Genomic DNA, 21,590 nt, shown 5'->3' with positions numbered 1-21,590 from the left:
ACACCCTGTAGTTGTTTTTTCAGACTGCATTTTCACTATTAAGTTGTAATTGGACTAGATTACAACTTGGTTTTCAAAGTGGGCTTATGTTAGAGGACTTTTTTTTAGCCTAAAATGCTGAAATTATATATGTTTTACTATAATACTAAAAATGATTAAAATTTTAGAACTCCTTTGAGGACCTAGTGGCCTGAAGAATTTATCCAAGAACTGTTTAAAATAGAGAAAACTGAAACGAAAACTTGAAGCATTCAGAAAATGGAATTAGTTAAATGATGGCATATCTATTCAAGATATTATAAACCCATTAAGAATAATGAAGTTAATTATTGATGTATAAAGGTGATCATGGTATACTATATAAAAGAAAAAATCAGGTTATAAACGAATATAAACACCATGGATCACTAATTTTTCAATATATGTATACATATATGTATATAGAGAACAAAGTCCAGAAAAATATAATCTGTTAACAGAGGCTATCACAGGAAGATAGGCCTATGAGTGATTTAAAAATTTTTTTGTTGATCTATATTTTCTGTCTTCTATAATGAATGTGTATTACCTGTATAATAAAAAGAAAAGTTGTTTTGTGTTTTTTTTGGCAGGCAGTGGGAAGAGTGGAATTAAATCAGAGTAGAAAACAACCAGCTCCTACCTGCCTTTGGAATAATACTTGGGTTATTAAGAAACCAGTTTGCCAGTTACAGAACTGAAGGTACTGCTTCTATTTTCTGAGTCTGAATTCTACTCCTTACCCACTTCTTGAGCTTGACAGCCGAAACTCAACAAATATCCACATACCTAGATCCAACGTTTATCTGTGGTCTCCTCCACACCTTTGACTTCCCAATATTGACTAGTAAACCAAACCTATCCACCCTACCCAGATCTCTGCCTGGGCTCACTTTCAGTTTGGGTCTCTGAACAATGGCCAGTGTGTCTTTTGGGGTGCAAATAACCTCCTGAATCTTTCACTTTAATTGATTCCAGATTCTAACCATCACTCTGTCTGCAGGATTCAATAACCACACACCTGTATTTCCTTGAAAACTGACTCTTCATCCCAATCCACACACCGTGTTTAGAATGGCAAGGGTAAATTATAGGGTAAATATTCTCTTTTAGAAAAATTATTTTCACTTATAAAATAATTTGCATCATAGTCCTTTAAATAATAATCTGATTACTCTTTATATGTGTGCTGGGCTCTGTTATAATGCTTTACATGCATTATCTCACTGAATTCTCATTGTCACTTAATATGTCATAGACTGGTATCATCCCCATTTTAAATTGACACAACTAGGGCAGGTAACTTGTTCAAGGTCACCAGTTAGTCACTCGGGGAGCCAGAACTGGAACCCATGCAGTCTGACATCAGAGCCTCCTCTAAACAGGAAGCTGTTATAGCACATTAGAAACAATATTGTTTTCAACAGTCTGATTTATTGACATATTTTATAACACATCTCCAGAAAATGATATGCAACTACATTACAAATATTACCCTGAGAAATAGTGTCTTGCTTTACAAAATCATTCCTTACTTAGTCTTGACTGGAATGTTCCACAGTCACTGCTTGCTGTGTCATTCAGTCTCAAAGCTCCTCTGCCCCTTTCAATCCAGGACTGTGTTGTTTTGTTGAATATGAAAAGCTTACAGTTGATCTGAAGAATAATATTTTAAAATGTAAAATATATAGAACATTTTTTCAAAGTAAATTCTTTCCTATGCTATAACACTTTTGTTTGATCTTTTACTAGTATAACCTTTGTTAATGATTTCTACATCAGCCTTTAAATTTTACTTGACTTTTAAAACCATATAAATTTTAAATAGTTCAAACACTAAAAAGCAAAACGTTGTACAAAATGAGAAGTCCTTCCCCAACCCTAATTCCCCATCTGCCAATTCCTACCCTCTGCAATGAGTAACCACTGTTGCTAATATTTTGTTTATCCTTCCAGAGATGTTTGTATGTATATACATGCCAATACATATATATGTTCCCATTTTTTTCTATAAATGGTAGAATATCATACATACTTTCTTTTTCACTTAACGATATATCTATATACACACCAACTTTTTCATTAAACTTAATGTTATTTGAACTATGTAATTTGTTTGAAAGTAAAGAAATCATGGAACTATTTGTATGCTTAAAAATTTCCAAGAATACAGCATGAGAACTAGGATGATCCCAGACTATAATTTAATGCTTACCAATGGTTCTCAAATATTGCTGTGTACACGAATCTCTTAGACGACTTGTTAAAAATACAGCATGCCCAGGCCTCACCCCTAGCAAGTCTGGTGTTAATCTAATCTCACAGTTATGCTTTGAGACAAACTTGTATAGTAAATGTATCAGTAGATCATGGGGGAAGAGAAGAGGAAAGGCGAGAGTTTGAGAGAAGAACAGATGTAGATAGAAAGGCAAAGAGAAATCCGTGCCTTGTTGAAAATGATTAAATTGTAGTAATTACATTTCATATGCCTAGGCTGATATCCAGACCATTCAACATTCAAATCTTATATATGAAACTATACTACATATGTGAAATTCTTGATTTAAATGAAAATCAGAAGTTACTTAAAAACTTTCAAAAAGAAAACAAAATTCTTTTACTATCTTGAACTATAATTCAATTCATCTTAGCAGCATTTAAAAATATTCAGTGTAAGTAGAATTTTAAAATTATATGATAATCATGCTGATTATAAAAGCAGATTGGAAAGTATAAAACATAGGTCAAAGTTATATTAAGAAAGGTTCCTGAGCTGTCTTCTTCCAAACGAACTAATGTGAATGGCTGTAAACCCAACAACCCATTTTCCTGCAAATTACATGTACAAATGTAAGAATACAACAAAATATTGGTTTAATCTTAGGAAACGTCTAACATTTTTATTTAAGCAGCTTAGTCTTCTTGAAAACTATCCTTCTGCCTTTATTTTTTAAAATCTCCCTGGTGATAGTAATTTTATTCTGTGTATGTAAGTGCTACCAGAAAGAGCAATATATGATATACAAACCTTTAACACATTATATTCTGCTTCCTCCCCTGTTATTACATCAATTTTCTCCAGCAAGCACTTTGGTGATGATTTAGAAGAGAAAGCAGCAGCTGATTCAATTAGGGATATATTTTTAATAGAGTCTGTTCCTAAGAGAAAATAGGGGGAAAACACATAAAAGACCCCATTTTCTCTACTGTGAAAGTTCTTTGTTGCCCCTATTAACACACATATCTCCTTATCACTTTATAACAATGAATGTTTCCAAAAACCCAAAGTGTTTGAGTTTACGTAAATCTCTTCAACGATTCTCCATATCATTAACGCAAAGATTTTAAAAACCTTCTATATCATGTAACCATATTTATATGTTTTAATATTTACCAACAAATTAAAAATACTGCACTATTGTTTTTATATTTTATAGATATTAAACAAATGACATGGGTAAACAGGAAATAAACTAGTTGAATCAAATGTTTTACAAATGAAATGATCCTTACTTGAGTTTGGAGAGTTGATAGGAAATTTTAAAGTGGATTTGAATGGTTTTTCCTTGACATAGGAATCATTTTCAAGTTGAGACTGGGTGAGTTTTTGAGTACCCTAAGTGGGAGAAAAAGATGTATTACTTATTTTTATCCTCATCGATTCATAGTAAGCCAAAAGATACTTTGGTCTTCTGTTTCAACATGGCAGAAAACAAACCCAACTGTTACGTCTTTGTTTGGGGTCCCTGAGTACTGAACAGGGAATTCCTATCATTAGAGGACCTCAATTCTGGTCCTCCAGAAGCATTATCCAGTTAGCACCAGCCTGCTTCAGGTGGGATCTAGTTCCAGGGACAATGTGAGAAGTTTCAGAGGCCCCAAAGGAGGGTGCAGCTGTTCCATGCTACCACCAGACTAACCTGGTGTCGAAGGAACTGTAACTACCACCTCTGTTTCAAGGTATTTCAGTATTCCCAGCAATTCACTCATTCTAGCCACTTGGTTAAAAAATAATAAGTTATCCAGAGAAGCCTCTAAGCTGTCTCAGAGATCATCTTTATAGAAAGAATCTTAACTTTTCCTCCAAGACAGTTTTTGCCAATAATCGCTTTTAAGGCTGCATACGTGGGGCTCTGCACATGTGTTATAATCAAGGTCTGTGTGAAAAAAGATGGAGTAATTGTCATGCCATTTATGATACTGGATGGCCCCCTGCAGAATAGAGAGAAGTGGAATGATACTTCAGAATTTAGGTTTACCTTTTCCCTTCTAAACCTAAGATTCTTTTCACATTATTTAACTGGGCATCAAGATACTCTGTTAAAATTGGTAGGGATGGGTATAATTATTTCCATTTTAAGAAAACAGAAACTAAGGTACAGAAAGCTTAATGTCTTAAAGCACATGGTCAGCTAACAAGTCAGGAGGATATCTGGCCCCCAAATCACAAGGCCAGAGGATTATTGTATTAACTAGAGGACAAATACCAGTTATCTCCATAGCTCCTGCTATCTTTATGATGGTATCAACTTAAAGAGCTAGGAAGCTCAGGTTCTTTTGGAAACCAAATTGACAGTGCCCACAGGAAATGTGCACCAGTGCCTCCTCCAATTAAATCCATAACCCTGACTGTGGTTCCTTTGTATACATATCTCTCTGTCTTCCTTTACTAGATTAGAAGCACCTCTAGAGCACAGTCTCCTTTGGCCTTGCATAACCGCTTATCTATGTCCAAGCCTGGCTGTATGTTTGAATCACCTGATACCTGGCTTCACCCACGGAGATTCTAATCTAATTGGTTTAGGGGGATGCCCAGGCATAAGAAATACTGTCAAGACTCACCAGGTGATTCTAATAGGCAGCCAAACTTGACACTAACGCCAATGCTTTATATATCACAAGAACACAATACGTTTGTTAAATTGAGTTGAGTGTTAAGGTTGATCCTATGAAGTTTGGAAACTATTTTATTTTTGTCTGTGACATCTTACAGAAGCTGTGACTAATCTAGTGCCAGATTTAGCAATAAATGTTACAGAGTAAATGTGCCTAAATATACTGCTTGGAACTTCACTCTGGAAGTTGGTCCATTCCGACGCAAAGGTGTGGGTCAACAGCTCTAGGATTGCAGGAGTTAATCTTCATTTTAGGAGTGACGGTGCCTAAACTGAAAAACTATGGTGATACTCCTTGGAATTGGAGGTTAGCCTTAAGTTGGTGTGGAATAAACTAGGTCTTAAAAGTGACTGATATGTGGAAGTCCTAAAAATCTTGGAATAAACTGACCTCATGAGTTGGTCCTTTTGTTAATCTGAGTCCTTTCACTGGTTTTAAAATCTCTGCAGCCCCCTTGGGGTCCTGCATGTAACTAACAGCCATAAGGCAAGCTAGCCAGCCACCTTGGCCTATCTCAGCCAAGATTCTGGCCTGGGTAAATACTGGAAAGGGTATGAAGAGGTGATGGATCAGATGAAATCACAGGCTCATTTGCTCCACAGTTTTCACTTTGCTGTATACGAGTAATTCCCCGCTGTAGATGATGTTGTTTTAGAAACATGCCTCCAGAAGGGCAGAGCAGCAACTGCCTAATGCAGGAGGATGCTTGATATCGAATAAGGAGGATAGTAATAATAGTTGGGGGTTTCCACTTGGGAAGTATATTCCCCTAGGCAAGTAAAGTTTTCTCTTAAATCGCTGTCTCCCCCCTGCCCACCGCCAGTTATACTAATGCTTCTCAACCTAAGAGCTTGAAGGGGAGGGTTGTGGTTAATGAGAAAAGATTGCAATTTCAAATGCATCTTGTTATGAAACATACTATTGAAAAACTGTATTAAAATATCATTATTAGTTAAGCTTATCTAACTATGCAGATAATTCTGGGATTTCTTTGGGTACCTTTGGTTTAACACAAGTCAAGAACTATTTAATATTTCTCATCAGTAATAATGTTATAATTATACAATTCTCTTCCTCTGTGGGTTCTTGTCTATTATTCTAACAACTAGAATTAGCTTCCCAGGAGAATCTTTCCAGTTAAAGAAAGAAAACGTGCTTTTGAAGCCAGGAGTTAAAGAATATGCTCCAATTTACCACTGTCTTAATTAATTTGTCCTCAGAAATATGAAATGACAGCTCTCTATGTAATAATAGAAACATTTGTGAAAATCTTACCAAAACTCTTTCTACCATGTTTTCTCCAAAAACAAAACCAGAACTGCAGCTTTTAAAAGAATACTGATCTTCATTTTGTTGACATCTAAGGAAAAGAAATAAGCATTTGCTATTTAAATTTATGAATAAAACCATTTTAAATCTTACCACATGAAATTATGAGATAGTTTAATAGATTTATGTAAAGTAAACATATTGATATAAAAACATCTACCCCTAACTTTTGTTTATCTGTACTTTATGAGAAATAAGTAAAAGTTGAGATAGGTAATTTCAGGGATCTATTCAAAGAATTTGACAGCTGTTACAGTGATACACCATAGGCTGAGGCCAGTCCAAACAGGCCCTGTACCCATCTCTGAACCGGCCATGTGATCAATGGGGGCGGGGGGTGGGGTTTCCAATCCTTATCTTTTTGCTCTTCCAGCACAGATTCTCCAAGCTCTAATCTCCACTCTCCTCTTCCCCAAGTAGTCAATGCTTTTATTGATCAGAGGCTCCCAGGGCAAAAGCTAAATCAATCTAACAGTTATACTTGAGTGTGAATTGGTTTAATTTTTTTTTTCCTCCCAGAAACCTTTTTTTTTTTAATTATTAAAAGTGTTTTGCATAATGAGAAACTCAAAGACATGCAGCCCCCTATCTGTAGGCAGATATGCTCTGGGGTCCGCACTGTATCCCTAGTATGCATAGTAGGTGCTTGCTTCGGTACCTGCACAGGCCCTAATCAGGAGTCCAGTCATGTCCACAGCTAGTTTTAATCTTCTCTCAGATCAAACATGCCTTCATCACTGGTGATACTAGTAAATATTAATTTTCGCTTTGCATATTTATGCTGCTTTCTTTGTTGTCTATTCAATCTATGTCAATAAATAATAAATAATGCCAAAAAAGAATTAAAAGGAGGAAATAAAGAATGCCAAAGAAATGGGAGGAAAGGCTTATCTAGTAGCCAGATAACTAATGCCTAACTAAACAAAAATTTAGCTATACTTATTTGAAATGTTCTCACCCAAGTCAGTGAGACAATGGAGACAATCCAATATTAACATGATATTTAATATTAGACATTTTGAAGAGCATTTTAAACTTGTGTTCTTTATAAAATCTCCTTTCTTTTTGTTTAACTTTTATTCTAAGAAAATCTGCTTTCAAACAGAAATCTTGGCAATTTATCTGTACAATGTCAGAAAATTATTTTCCATAAATGGTCATAATGATGAAAGAAAGCAAGAATGAAAGGACAGCACTTGTTTCCTTATCATTAACTTACCCTACTGATGTAGCACCCAAAACATTCTGGTTGGTAGACAGCTGGACTGAAATTCTGGCACTTGGTAAATTTTTATTTAGCAAACAGGAGTTCCTCTCAGAAATCTAAATGGAAAGAAATCCATTCATTTAAATTGCTTACGATTGAAACATCAGACAAGAAAATATAGTTAAATGTATTGAAAATTTAATATGTTCAAGTACTGCTGTAAGCATTATAGGTACATTATCTCACAACAAACATGTACTCCTCACAACAAATCTCTATACTTTGTCCATCTATTATCTATATTTTACAGATGAATAAACTGACCTAACAAATTTTAAAAACTTGGCCCGGCCAGGAATGGGGCTGACATTTGAGTCTGGGTCTGACACCAGAGACCGCAATTTAATCATAATATTCAGAAATCCCATTCCTTTTGTTACTTTTACTTTTTCAGCCAGATGGAGTTCATTCTCATTTCTAGATTAGTAAATCTATCTTTCAGGACTATTTAATACCTGGAAACACCCTAAGAGCGTCACCAACACCGCCACCCAATGTAAAGGAAACTCCATATCTTCATCTAGAAACTTTCAACTAGTAACTTAATCAATTAGTTACTCTGTCTATACACATCACCGGCATTAATGTATACATGAAAGAGTGAGCAATTTTAGAACTGGAAAGAACTCTGTAAATGATTTAGTGTGTCCAGTGTTTTGTGGACACCTCCTTCCCCCCACCAAAGACTTGCAAAGATGTTATAGGGAATTCATGTCTTTAAAGGTAATAAAATCTGTTTCCACTTTAATTTGAGATCAATCAAGAGAAATAGTTTTCCCTTTATAACACAATTTGAGAGCTGAAAAATACATATAAAGAGAGTATGTGCCATTGGTTAGCAAAGATCAAAACACATGCTCATGACTTGTCACTCAGAGGATTTATCTCTCAGCCCAAACAGTAGTTCTTACTCTTATATAGCTTAAAATAGTTTTATTAGGCATAAACTGTTTAAATTATACAAACTAAGTGACCATTGATTAATGACAGGATGAATAAAAATTGCTCTGATTTTGATATACGAGGTGTGATCAAAACATACAGTGAATGTTTAAATTTAAAAAATTTATTACAGTAAAAGACACAATGCCATTAGTCCCCCTCAAAATACTCCTTCAAACACATTTATCCCATCGTTCTTGCCACTTTCTGAAGCAGTTCTGGAAGTCCTCTTTCATGAGTGTCTCTAGTTGCACTGTTTTGGCTGCCTAGATGTGCTGAATCGATTGAAAACGTTACCTTCACGGTCATTTTGACTTTGGGGAAGAACCAGAAGACACATGGTGCCAGATCCGCTGAAATAGGTGGATGAGGACACACTGTAATGTTTTTATTTGACAGAAGTTGCTGTACCAGAAGCGATGTGTGACATGGAGCCTTTCCGTTGTGATCACAAAATACTATGAATGCTGTTGCTGAGTGCCATCCAATGGAAAGGCAGGGATCTTCAATACAGAAAGTAGCACATCAAACCTTAGTAACAGTGGGTAACAAGTTTCAACTTGTTCAGTGCAGTCAGTCAGGTGTGAGCTATGGTTGAGAGGTGTGTTTTAAAGTGTGCCGTAAATCATCCTCCATCATGACAATAGTCCACATCACACATCGCTTCTGGTATGGCAATTTCTATCAAGTAAAAATATTACGGTGCGTCCTCATCTACCTTATTCACTGGATCTGGCACCAGCTGACTTCTGGCTCTTCCCCAAAGTCAAAATGATTCAGGACATTGAGGCAGCCACAATAGTGCAACTAAAGACACTCACAAAACAGGACTTCCAGAACTGCTTCACAAAATGGCAAGAATGATGAGATAAGTGGGTTCAAGAGAAGGGGAGTATTTTGAGAAGGATTAATGGCAATGTCTTTCACTGTAATAAATGTTTTTTCATTTAAACATTCACCATATTGTTTGATCACACCTCGTACAAATTAATAGGGAACATAAAAATAATGTTTCTATAAAATTCACCTAGAGATAATTTTCACTAGATCTATAAATTACACTTATTTTGCCAGAATTCTTACACTGCATTTAGTTTTCCTTTAGCTCTTCAAAGGTCATCATTAAATAGAAAGTTCAATGATGGGCATATCCCATTAGGCTTTTCACTAATTAGGAATAAGTTCTCTATTCATAGCCTTAATAAGTTATGCAAGAAATAATGCTTACAAACAATAGCCTAAAAATTTCTCTTATGCTTAATCATTTAGGAAGAAAATGCAAGAAATATGTTAAATTTTATTTTTAAAATATACAATGAAGATTTTAAAAAATTGTGCCAAAGAAGAAATATTGATCTACTTTTGATATCATAACATGCAATAAAAATTTTTATATATAATATATGGTACATGCTATTCCAAAATCAAATACAATATAATAACATTTTATAGATTAGTCAACACATCATACTTTTCCTTATAAACTTAAAAAAACCAACATACATCACTTTTTAGATAAAAGAATGTAAGTAATATGGTGATGATTATTAAGTTATTTTTAAATAAACACTTTTAATAATATACTGATTTAAAATTTAAAACATGTTTTACTTAAAAAAAATCCCATCTTAAACCATGAATAAATGATAAAGCGATTTTGAAAATTCACAATGGGTCTCATGAAATCATATCTTACAAAGAAAACGATTTAGAAATACTTCTTCACTTCAGTAATAAAAAGAGAAGGTTGGGCACTTCTTTCCAAGAAAGCAAACATACATAGTGGCAGAGGTAGGATTAGTACCATTCTGATTATTTTCATTGAATTGATGAAATCACTGGTATTTTTAACCCGCCATGTGTCATTGTCCTTGTATTCAGTATGGAAAAGCGAAACAAAACTTGGTGATCAACCCTCAATAGTTTAGCTGGAAACAAAATGACTGATGAAATTAACTCTCAGATTCCAAACGAACAATCCTGTGTCCCAATCCTCTCAAGTGTCTGCTTCTGGAAGACACAGCTAGAACTATAGCAAACCCGTATCTGCCTGGCCTGAGCAAAATGAGTATCTCCTTAGAAAGGCCACGGCAAGTGATTCAGCCCCCCCACACAGTTGGAGGAAAGAAGTCTTATCTGTATCCAGAGGCTCCCCAAGCCCTCCCATTTATACTGTGTAGGTAGTTGCCTTCTCCTGTCTGTTATGCATGAAATGGGTCTGGAATGGATCCCTGGTGTGACCTAGAGCAGCAAAAAAGCACTAGGATTTTGACCAGCTGGGGATGCAGAAAGTCCCTGTCACTTTTTGACTTGTGACTCCCAGCCCCCGCCCCCTCATATTCTCAAGCATCAGTGCACTGGGACAAGACCACAAAGGTTCCCACTACACAGGACTCAGCTTTACAGTTTCGGAGAGACCACAACAATCGTTTCTTGGAGCAACTCTCCAATTTAAGACAATACATTTAATGAGGTTACTGAGGGTTTTTTGCTGCCTACTCTGGGTGTTCCTCCAGCTTAGCAGCTGATTCTGCACCAGCACAAACCTCACACAACCCCTAATTCTGGATGTGGGGCCCACAACAGTCTACTAAAAGAAAGGACGGGGGATTGAGGTCAGTCCTACCATAGGAGGTTTTCTTACGTTATTTTTTGCTTTTTCTTGAGTCTTGCAGTGTTCCAATGCATTGTGTGCAAATTTTTTTCTTACTTTTTCACACCTTTGAGCTGGAGGTGGCTGCAAAATAGCAGGTCTTAGAACATGTTCAGAATGTCTGACAGGACCTTAAGAGAACAGAATTAATGGGTCAATATATCACTAGTGAAAGACTTCTTCCTCCATATTTTTGACGAATGCTTATTTTCTCAAGTCATCATTACATGAGGGGTTAATGTTAACTAATCAAAGTCAAAATAGCCAGTGAATCACCTACTCCTTATTCCCGGCCTAGCTTTTACCCAATAACTATTTATTCTGACCATGGGACATAGCTTACCAAATACATTTCTTCATGTTTTGTCACTCAGCCCTGCCTCCATACCCCCATCACACACATATGCAGATTACAATATAGATGGCAAAATGTAATTTCTGAGGTTTTTGTAATAAACTACATACCTCGTTTGGCACTGTTTATGTCAACATTCCTTTGTTCAAGAGTTGGTGTCATGAAAACATTGTTTTTCTTCACTGTAAGAAAAAATATTTAGAAAATTTTCCATCTGTGAGAGTGGTCCGTTTCCACATTTGGATTTTAACAGTTTTGTGCGGAACTCACCAGTAGATGTCAGTGTTGGCACTAACGGAGGAGTAGGCAACGGCGCATGACAGCGCTGGTTCTGCGGAAACTGCGTGACGGCAAGACAGTTTTGCTACCTAGTTCTGCTTACTCTCACACGTGCAAGTGAACATTAGGTCACTAACAGGCCAGGCAGTCTTTAGAATCATGAAGTAGAGTAATGAGACAAATTCTACAGATTATAAAATCTAAATTGGGAATGAACCCTATGTGAGCATGAATATGTATTTCTTATGGAATGTTATAAAACTGTCAGCAAATTCTGCCCATCTCCCCACTCTAATGATACCTGAAGAGAGAAGTAAAGATGATGATTATGCTAGGTTATTTTTCTATGTATGGGATTAGTATATATTCCAAAGAAATCACCTCTTCGTTGCAAATTGCAGACAGCAACCTTTGAGCATTTGATTAATGGAGGTGAGGAAAAGAATAAGAACCGCTTCTTCAAAGTATTATAACACATTATAAATGTTGGGGTAGGATTGCTTCTCTAATTCTAAGTTTTTACGATCTGTAGTATTGAAAGCCAACAATCAATGGACCATATAAAACTACTATTTTTCTCCATTCCAACACTACCAATATTCTGCACAACAGAAAATGAAATGGTGCTTACTGATATGAATGTTCCTTTATTCATTCTTTCTTTTTGTGTGTCTGATTTAACAAAAAAAGAATTGAAGGAGTTACATTCTTAGATAAGTTAAAGCTATCCCTTTGCTTTTTGCACAAACATAATAAAACAAATCCTCTAGGATTAGGACCCCTATTCCTCTTAATGGAATTTGTCAGTAGGGATTAGAGGGGGCCTATTGAGTTAGAATGTATCTCCTGTGTATCTGAAAAGTGTCTGACATCTTGTTGCTCAGTCATGCTTGGAATAACTAATTAATTTGAATATTCACTGGTTCCAGGTAGATGGGGATCAGTTAAAAGAAAGTGAATAGTTTGTATTTTTTATTTCTTAGTGGTAAACTTAACTTGGAAAAGTCAGTTGGTTGTTCAGTAGAAACAAAAACACACAAGAATATAAATCATCATTTTAATATAGAGGGCCGGGCCGGTGTCTCAGGTGGTTGGAGCTCCATGCTCCTAACACCGAAGTCTGCCGGTTTGATTCCCACACATGGGAGAGTGGGCTCTCAACCACAAGGTTGCCGGTTAGACTCCTCAACTCCCGCAAGGGATGGTGGTCTGTGCCCCCTGCAACTAACAACGGCAACTGGAACTGGAGCTGAGCTGTGCCCTCCACAACTAAGATTGAAAGGACAACAACTTGACTTGGAAAAAGTCCTGGAAGTACACACTGTTCCCCAATAAAGTCCTGTTCCCCTTCCCCAATAAAATCTTTTTTAAAAAAATTTTAATGTAGAAAATGTTCCAACCATTACAAATATTTTATTACATAAAATAGTTTTACTGAGCAAAGCATTACAAATTTCAAATAAAAAGAAGTAATGTTTTAATTAGTGAAAAGTTCAAAAGGAATCATAGTCTAAACTTTAAAATATAATTCTAAATCATAAACTTTAGAGTAAAAATCTAAAGCATAACTGCATATTGTGAATACCATGTATATATTATAAACTGCATAAATGGAGGATAAGAAAATAAAGCAAGTTATTTTATAGGGTTGCCTTATACAACATATTGCTATCATAAACATGAAATCCTAAAGAAAAAATCATCAGATTCAAACTTTCTACCAAAATAAATAGATATGCTGTCTGTACACATACTTTGCTAAGACTTCTGTTTTATTTGCCACTAAAATGTCAGCATTTTATGGCACCTGAGAAAAGAAGATCATCATTTATGAGAATGGATTTTAAAAAGCGTGTCAGGCTTAAGGTTCTAGAAACTCTTTATTACCTGGCCCAGAAGGGGGGAAGGTTGGGAGTTCAGTGAAGGATGATGATCTCATCTGCTTCTGGGACAAGGTTCACACTAAAAGCAGATTGCAAACTGAAGTGAATACGGAAGTGGGTTTTGTGTTTCTTTGGACTTGGATTTTTTGCTGTTTCAGAAAATTTTCTATATCACTAACTTAGAAAAAAATATTTGTCTTTTTATCAATAAAAATAAACTGTACCTCTGCTGAAGATAATAAATTAATTTCCATTCAATTCAGTAAATATTTGAGTGCTCACCACTATTGGGCATGAAAATGACCTCAAGGAATTTACAGTGGAGGAGACAGACATGACATAAATTGCTGTATTACAAGGAAGAGCATGATGCAATCGATAATAAAATGAATTACTGGAATGCTTTGAGTGTAGCAAACTAAATGACCGATTTACTCAGAATACAGTAGTACATGATCAAGTGCTTAGAATAAAGTGTCTTTTTAAAAGGCGGACATCTATTTATTTAAGTGGATGGTTACTTAGGGGAAAATGGCAATTTTCCCTAATTACAAAGCTAATACATACTTAATGCAGAAACTTTGGAAATACAGCAAAATACAAAGAGAGGGAAAAACCCTAATCACTTGTAATTTTACCTAAAATAACCATTGCTAACATTGTGGCTATGTCCTTTCAGACTTTTTCCAATGTTGATAAATTTATTGTTTAAATAGTGATTCACTGTACAATCCATTTTATAGCCTGCTGTTCTCATTAACAATATATTGTAAACACTATCCAATGGGTAGACTTTTAAACATTATCCATTTGAAAAGTTTCTTTAAAATTTCACACTCAGTAAACATAACAGTAAACACTCAGCAGTTAAGGATATGCCTACCTCCTCGGGACTGAGAATCTGTAGAATGCAAAGTAAAAGATGAAGACCGTATACGCTTTCTTGAAAAACCATTACACTCTGCAAGAAATTCAATGTGAAAGGTGAAATGATTGCAATGACAAATTATCCTCAACCAATGATATGGGCAGATAAATAGAATTTCATTTTGTCTACATAAATTATCACCTGATAACGTTTTAACTTCTGAAACACAATTTGAAATGTTAGGGTTAAAAGCTTGGTGATTTTAAACCAATAGGCTTATCATCCTAGTATGAAAACATCAGAAACGAGTGGCTTCAGGAGAAAATTGAGTACAAATTCTGAGATTATACAGAGAATGTTTTGGGTAGGTTAAGACACAGGCAGTAGAGAATCATGGGATTTTAGAGTTGCTAACATTACTGTTCTCAGGGACTATCACGTCATCTTTCAAAACAAAAGCAAATCTACTTTCATGTTTTGTTTTTTTGAATTTTATTTTAATTTGGAAATATTTTCAAATTTACAAAAAAGTTGGAAAAATATTACAAAGAATTCTCACATGCCCCTTAGCCAGATTCACCAATTGTTAACATTTTGCCTCACTTGATTTATCATTCTCTATTTCTGTACGTATTTTTATGAATCACTTCAGATTAAGTTGTGTGTATTACGCCACCTTCCATCTAAATAGTTCAATGACTATTTTCTAAGAATAAGAACATCCCTTATATCAGTAAGATGATCAACTTCAGGAAAATTAACATAACATACAATAAACTCTTATCTAACCCACCAACCCTAATTTTGTCCATTGACTGAAAATGTCCTTTTAGCATTTTTCTCCTCAGTCCAAGATTCAGTCCAGGATCATATATAGCATTTGAATATCACAAGTCTTTAGTCTCCTTTAATCTGGATTAGTTGCTCAGGCTTTCTTTGTTTTGAAGAATATGGTCCTCATGTTTTAACAAAATGTCCTCATTTTCAGTTTTAATGTAGTTTAATCTACACTTTCCCATTGAAATCTTTATTAATTAAATTTATTGGGATAACACTGATTAATAACATTATATAAATTTCAAGTGTACAACTTCATTATACAACATCTGTATATTCTATTATGTGTGAGCACATAGTACTTTCATGTTTAAACACAAAAAGGACCATTAAGTCTTACATAGTCTGTGCCCCATGCCAAAATGCTGTTGTCTGCTTATTTTCTTTGTATAAAGATTGATTTTGAAATACAGGATGTAAATCATACCATGTTCTGCTGCTTCACACAGGGTTTCTTCTGCAGGTCTCTGGAAGGAAACAAAACTTCCAATGAGAGCTGAGGGCTGTTTTTACATCAGATTTCCACCCTAGTCACTTTATAAGAGGATTCTCAAAAGCCAGGTCTATTTCGCTAGGCCCGGACAAAGCCACTCACTGTTGCTCACTAGGCACGTATTCAATAAAAACCAAAGTCAATAGAGCAGTTTTATATTTGCTGACTGCAGAGTCCCTTGTGGGAGCTTGTTTAAAATGAGGATTTTCAAACAGCAAGGACGCTGAAGCAGTTGGCCTGGGGTGAGGCCCAGGAACTTGATTTTAAACAAGGGCTTTAGAATTAAGTTTTCCTTTAGTTCGTTTTGTGGGTAGTAGGGTAAATTTCCTGCACAAACAAGAATGGATAACAAGAAAATACTAATTAAGCTAAAGTGAAAGTGCTACTAATCTTATCGTTTGTCTTTCAAAGCAGGTGATTTTAGCATGATGCCGAAAAATCAGATAGCGTCCTTAAGATCCATTTTTAAATCAAATATCGCAATTTACAACTTACTTTTACCCAGTTTTAGGCTGAGTCAGTGATGGAGACCCATGAAGAGACTTAGCCCTCCTAATGTTTTCACTTCCTCCCCTTTCCAAATCACTCCAAAAAAAAAAAAGCTCATAATTTAGTAAAAATGACATGGCTTCAAGACAAGGCTACTGGCTTCCCATTTCAGCCAAATTGCTGTCAGTAAATTCACATATAAATATTCTCTGTTAAGTGAAGAACAAGAAAATAAACTTATTCAACAGTGATATCGTTTAGTATAGCTAGCTTTTTGAAATACAATTTTCTTTGTCAAAGTAAAACTCAAACAAAGAAAAGTTACTTGAACTTACCTTAAAAGTTTGTTCTCTCTTTTCAAAAACAAATATTGGTTGAGCAATAACAGGTTTTTCTGTAAAAGAAAAAAACAGGCAAGGAGTAAAATCATATTCTGACATTTCTAACACCAAGTGAAAATATTTGAAGGTTTTTTTTTTTTTTCCCCTCTGACTTTGGGTAAAGTCCAAATTGTTTTATGTGGATACTATAAATTACATATTTACAAATAACTTTAACAGTTAATTACAGAAATAACTACTTGGGGAAAGTGATACTAATATATTTCCATAAGTAGATCATCCCATTAAAAGAACACACTTTAAGTGTTTAAGGAAAACAGACTTGCAATTAATTGCCTTTAGAATTTCATCAGGATATCTCTATTTTTAGAATAAAAAGTCCGAGGGGTAGAACATCACATCTGGGAATAGAACTTCTATTTGGATCTGATCTCAAGGTATAAATGTATAGATGTACTGTATTCCGTCCTTATAAATAGTCTAGAAATAATTTATATTTCCTTGACTAGCTTAGCCATATACTAAGTTTTCAATATTTAGACTGAAAATCAGTCTTAGTGTTATAAAGTAGCTAAAGTTTGTCTTCAGCCCTGCCAACTTTATTAATCTTTTATATTTTCCTATGTGACGTAGGACAATAGAGAGAAACTCATTCACTCTAGGGTATAAATGAGTGATAACAGCTTTAAATATCAGCACTCCAGAATTCTTAGGGAAAATTATATGGCTCTTAAGAGGTAGGCAGGCATGTGTTCAAACATAAGTTTCACCAGTAATTGGCTTTATACTTTAGGAAGCTTCATATGTCTGTACATTAGTTTCCTCATCTGAAAAAAAATATAACAGTACTTACCTCATAGAGTTTATGTGAAGATCAAGGGGGTTTTTAGATCTAATTAGTTAGATTTTAACAAAATAAACAAAAAAGGGCATTAAAAGGGGGTATTAAATATGTGACATGCCACCAATCTCATTGCAAAACTCCTACCTGACTTTGCTAAATTATGATAATACTTTCTTGATGAGCCCAAATATGACCTCAGAACTTTTCTCATTACAAGGTTCCTAGCAGCCATCACCAATATTTTTCATCTTGACATACAAGCTGAGGTAATTTGCCATCCCTAGGCTGAATAAATAAACTTCTAGCTGAGGAATTTCAAGGAATTATCAGACAATTATATCTTTAATATGCCAGAAAGGCATTCTCCAGTTCCCCAAAATCTTATCCTGTAAGTCTGTGTCATCAACTCCGTCAGACCACCCTTTGCTAAGCTCCTGGGGCCATGTAAACATTTTTCAGTCCAATGAGGTAAAATGTTCACTTTTCCTGCAAGTACTTACTGCACTGTCTGCCCTTGGAGCCAAGTGAGCCCCAGTAGAATATGCTCAATAACATATTGGTAATCCCATCATTATTAAACTATGGCTCAATTCTTTGTTCTTTCTTGAATAAGCTCCTTTTCCAGAAATTACATTAGATTTAAGAAAAGGGATCTCTTTCCTTTGAAAGGAAATAGTCTTTGTGAATACGCAGGGGAACATTTATGAATTAGACTAATAATAAGCCTCTTCCGAACTGGACTTAGGATAGTCATTCTTAAAATATCATGATTCGACCTAACCTTGGCCTAACAAGACTTTCCCTCTATCAAAACATTCAGCTAAACATAGGCAAAAGCAATCATCAATGGCAGCATTAAGGAGGAAATTACAAAGGATTACTTGCAGCTTGGAAGACATATGGTAATGTAGGAAGGCCATTTTTATTCATTATTTCAGTATATGTTGACTGAAGATTTTCTGTTGTGCCAGCCACTGTGGTGTGGTCTAGGTATTGTCGGATTGAAGGGTCAGTGCAGCCACTCCTCTTCCTGACACTGCCCAGCACACTAGTCAGAAAGCAGATCTCCTACCTCTGCTTCCATCTGGATTCTCTCCCTCTCTCCCAAGCAATTCTCTTGGCTCCAAAGCCAAAGCCAAAGTAAGCATTTATCAAGCCATTGGGTCCATATCAGTTTTCTTCCCTGACCCAGTAGGAAAATTTGAAAACAAAAGCAAAGTCCTTGAACTTATATAGTCTTAAATTTATCCTTTATTCTTTCTAATCTATTGATTAATCAACCCATTTATTCAACAAGTATGTACTGAGGGGTGACTGTGTATGAGGCGCTTTGAAAGGTAAGAGACAAAAGACAAGTGGCACAAGCTGAAGCTGAAGACGAGGCTGGAGCTTCGCAAAGCCTTGGAGCTTGTGCCAAGTTTTGCTTTTATTCCAAGAAAAATAGGAAGCCAATAAGAGATTTAAAGCAATGAAGTGATTCACTCTGATATGTATTTTGTTTTTTAAGATCACGCTGCCTGCTATGTGGAAAACAGATTAGAGGGGGAAGGGGTTGAGAGACAGGAAATAACTGAGAGTCTAAATTCTAGAAGAACTGACTAGATGGCTCTTTATTTCTTTGTTAATCTTACATCTATGAATTCTTTTGAGGCAAATGAAGTAATTAAAAATTTAAAATACAGTCTTCTGTTAAAAGGAATGGAGATGAGGGAGGAGAAACTTAAGAACTAAAGATTAATTTTGATGCTTTGCTTGTTTTAAGGTTCATATAGCACTTAATGAATGTCGATATTCAGTGTTGTTTTCTGAAATAGTTCATTAAGAGGAGACATTTATTCATCCCACAGCTGTTATTAAATACTTGTTATATACAAGAAAGAGCACAAAGTACTGTCAATATAATTCAGTATCAGTTCACCTGTCGTTCTGCTCCACAATGGAGGTGCACTGTGGGCCAGAGGCTTTTATCCATCATCTCGTCTAGTTTAATTTCAGTCACTTTATAGGTTAAAGATGGTTTCTACCATATTTACAGATACTTATTTACAGATGAGGAAACTAAAGCTCTGAGTGACATTCTCAAAGTCATGCCTCTAGTAAGTGGCAAAGCTTTTAATTAAACCCAGGCTCCCTCCTACAAAATTATTGATCTTAACTCCCACCTGTCATTGTGACATATATCATATACAACTTTACCTATAAACTATCATGTTCTAAATGTATACCATATATAATTCAGCACCATGCCAAGGAGAAAGCAGTATAAAAATAATGGCACTTATATTTTTGAAACTGTGTCAAAGTTGATTGACATACACTTCTACTCCCTCCTGCAAATCACAATGAAATAACAATAAAGGGTTGGGTTTATTTGTTTTGATGGGGAGGGGTGGTTAGGGAAGACACCACAAAGACAAGGAAAACCGAAGACAAATAATAGCAAGAAAATTTGGAAAGCTGCAAAGGGAAAGGATGAGTAGTAACTGACTTAGACCAGGAAAACTGAACCTTAAGTTATCAGTGGGGACACCCAAAAGTAACATAGTTTATCCCACCAGAGAACCACCAAAAGTCCAGGAATTGGTATTGCTAAGTACTTCTGGAGTCAGAGGTGATGTCTGGCTGAAAAGAAGAAGTTTTATCTATGCAGCAACAAAGCAACTGTCTGTCCCCATCTACCCCAGCAGAAGACTGGACAGTTATTCCATAGAAAAGATAAAATATCAGGCGCCATTTCAAGTGGAAGTTCTATAATGAAAAAAAGGGGATTAGGTGAAAGCTTACATACTATATTAATTTCCCATTGTTGCTATAACATATTACCACAAGCTTAGTGGTTTAAAACAGTACAGATTTGTTACTTTACAGTCTGGAGCTCAGAGTCTAAAACGGGCTGGAACTCAGGAGAGAACCCACTACCTCGCCTTTTCCAGCTTCTACAGGCCGTCTCACTCCGTGGTCTGTGGCCCCACATCCTCCAGTCTCTGCAGCTGTCCTATCTCCTTCTCTGCCTCTGACACGTGCCCCTCCTTCTTTGCTTATTTTTGTGATTGCATCAGGCCCACCTGAATAACCCAGGGTAATCTCCCCATTTCAAGATCCGTCTCTTAATCACACCTGCAAGGTTTCTTTTACCTTCGAAGGTACACATTCACAGGTTCTGGCCATTAGGACACAGACATGTTAGAGAGCCAGTATTCTCCCTACCATGCATACAAAGTGTTGGGGCCCTTAGCTCTCTTTCTACACTCTTCACAGAATGCTGCCAGGAAGGTTTATCACCTCCAGGCAGGAAATTAGAAGCTTTTTCCCTGGAGAGTCTAACCAACACAAAAGAAAAGATTTAAAGATATTGACAAAGGAATTCCCCAATGAATGGTCACCCAGATGATGACTTGCCAACTCAGGTACACATAACACCAATCAGCTTTTAAGGAGTGCCCTTTTCTTAAATATACACATACATACATATGTACACACACACACACACACTGCGGGTGCCAAAAAGATGTATACAAGTGGACACTTTGGTCAATGTTGCTCAAGCAGTAGTTCCCCGTAATCAGAAGTGTCTGGACGCTGATAGTAACCACTTTGAGCACCTCTCGTAATTGCAGAACTCAAACGTGACTTGTATCCATCTTTTGTTATCAGTATATACTGAGTATTACAATTTTAATAGTTTTTTCCTTAAAATGTGTATGCATGTTTTTGGTACCCTCTGTATATACATATACATACACACACACATATATATATTCCTCATAAAAATGAAACATCCATGAAGCAAAAACAGAATGCTGTGTTTTTTTTAAAAAAAAGAACAACAGCACAAGAATAAGCTTTTAGAAATTAGACTTTGAAATTTCCCCAAATTGAAAGACATAAATTTCCAGATTGAAAGAGCCCATCCACTGTTCAGGACAATACATAAAAATAGACCCCTACCAGTGCACATCATGAAATCTTAGGACACCAAGGGTCAGGAATCAGAATGCGCTGTTTCTCAACAACACTGGAAATTAGAAATCAAAGGAGCAATGCTTTTAACACTCTGAGGGGAATGATTTCCAGTCTAGAATTATACACTAATATA

At 35.7% G+C, this 21,590-nt stretch overlaps 1 protein-coding gene across 6 annotated transcripts in view; it reads right to left on the bottom strand.

Annotated features, from left to right (window-relative positions):
- RANBP3L (RAN binding protein 3 like) overlaps positions 1–21,590 on the bottom strand; it is a 44,916-nt gene that overhangs the window by 5,155 nt on the left and 18,171 nt on the right. For 2 of the 6 annotated variants that reach the window (XM_074329006.1, XM_074329002.1), the window contains 11 exons: positions 16,645–16,703; positions 15,755–15,794; positions 14,506–14,583; positions 11,731–11,800; positions 11,571–11,642; positions 11,097–11,236; positions 7,463–7,566; positions 6,190–6,274; positions 3,532–3,634; positions 3,047–3,177; positions 1,554–1,674 (listed from right to left, as the gene is read on the bottom strand). In XM_074329006.1, the coding sequence (XP_074185107.1) occupies positions 1,554–1,674; positions 3,047–3,177; positions 3,532–3,634; positions 6,190–6,274; positions 7,463–7,566; positions 11,097–11,236; positions 11,571–11,642; positions 11,731–11,800; positions 14,506–14,583; positions 15,755–15,757 (907 nt within the window). In that variant the 5' untranslated portion in view covers positions 15,758–15,794; positions 16,645–16,703. The other 4 variants (XM_074329001.1, XM_074329005.1, XM_019737316.2 and 1 more) reach the window with 4 other exon arrangements.

The sequence above is a fragment of the Rhinolophus sinicus genome, linkage group LG03, assembly GCF_036562045.2.
Source record: "Rhinolophus sinicus isolate RSC01 linkage group LG03, ASM3656204v1, whole genome shotgun sequence".
In the NCBI taxonomy this organism is placed as follows: domain Eukaryota; kingdom Metazoa; phylum Chordata; class Mammalia; order Chiroptera; family Rhinolophidae; genus Rhinolophus; species Rhinolophus sinicus.
Note: the sequence above shows the minus strand (reverse complement) of the source record. Positions and strands in the feature narration are given on the sequence as shown.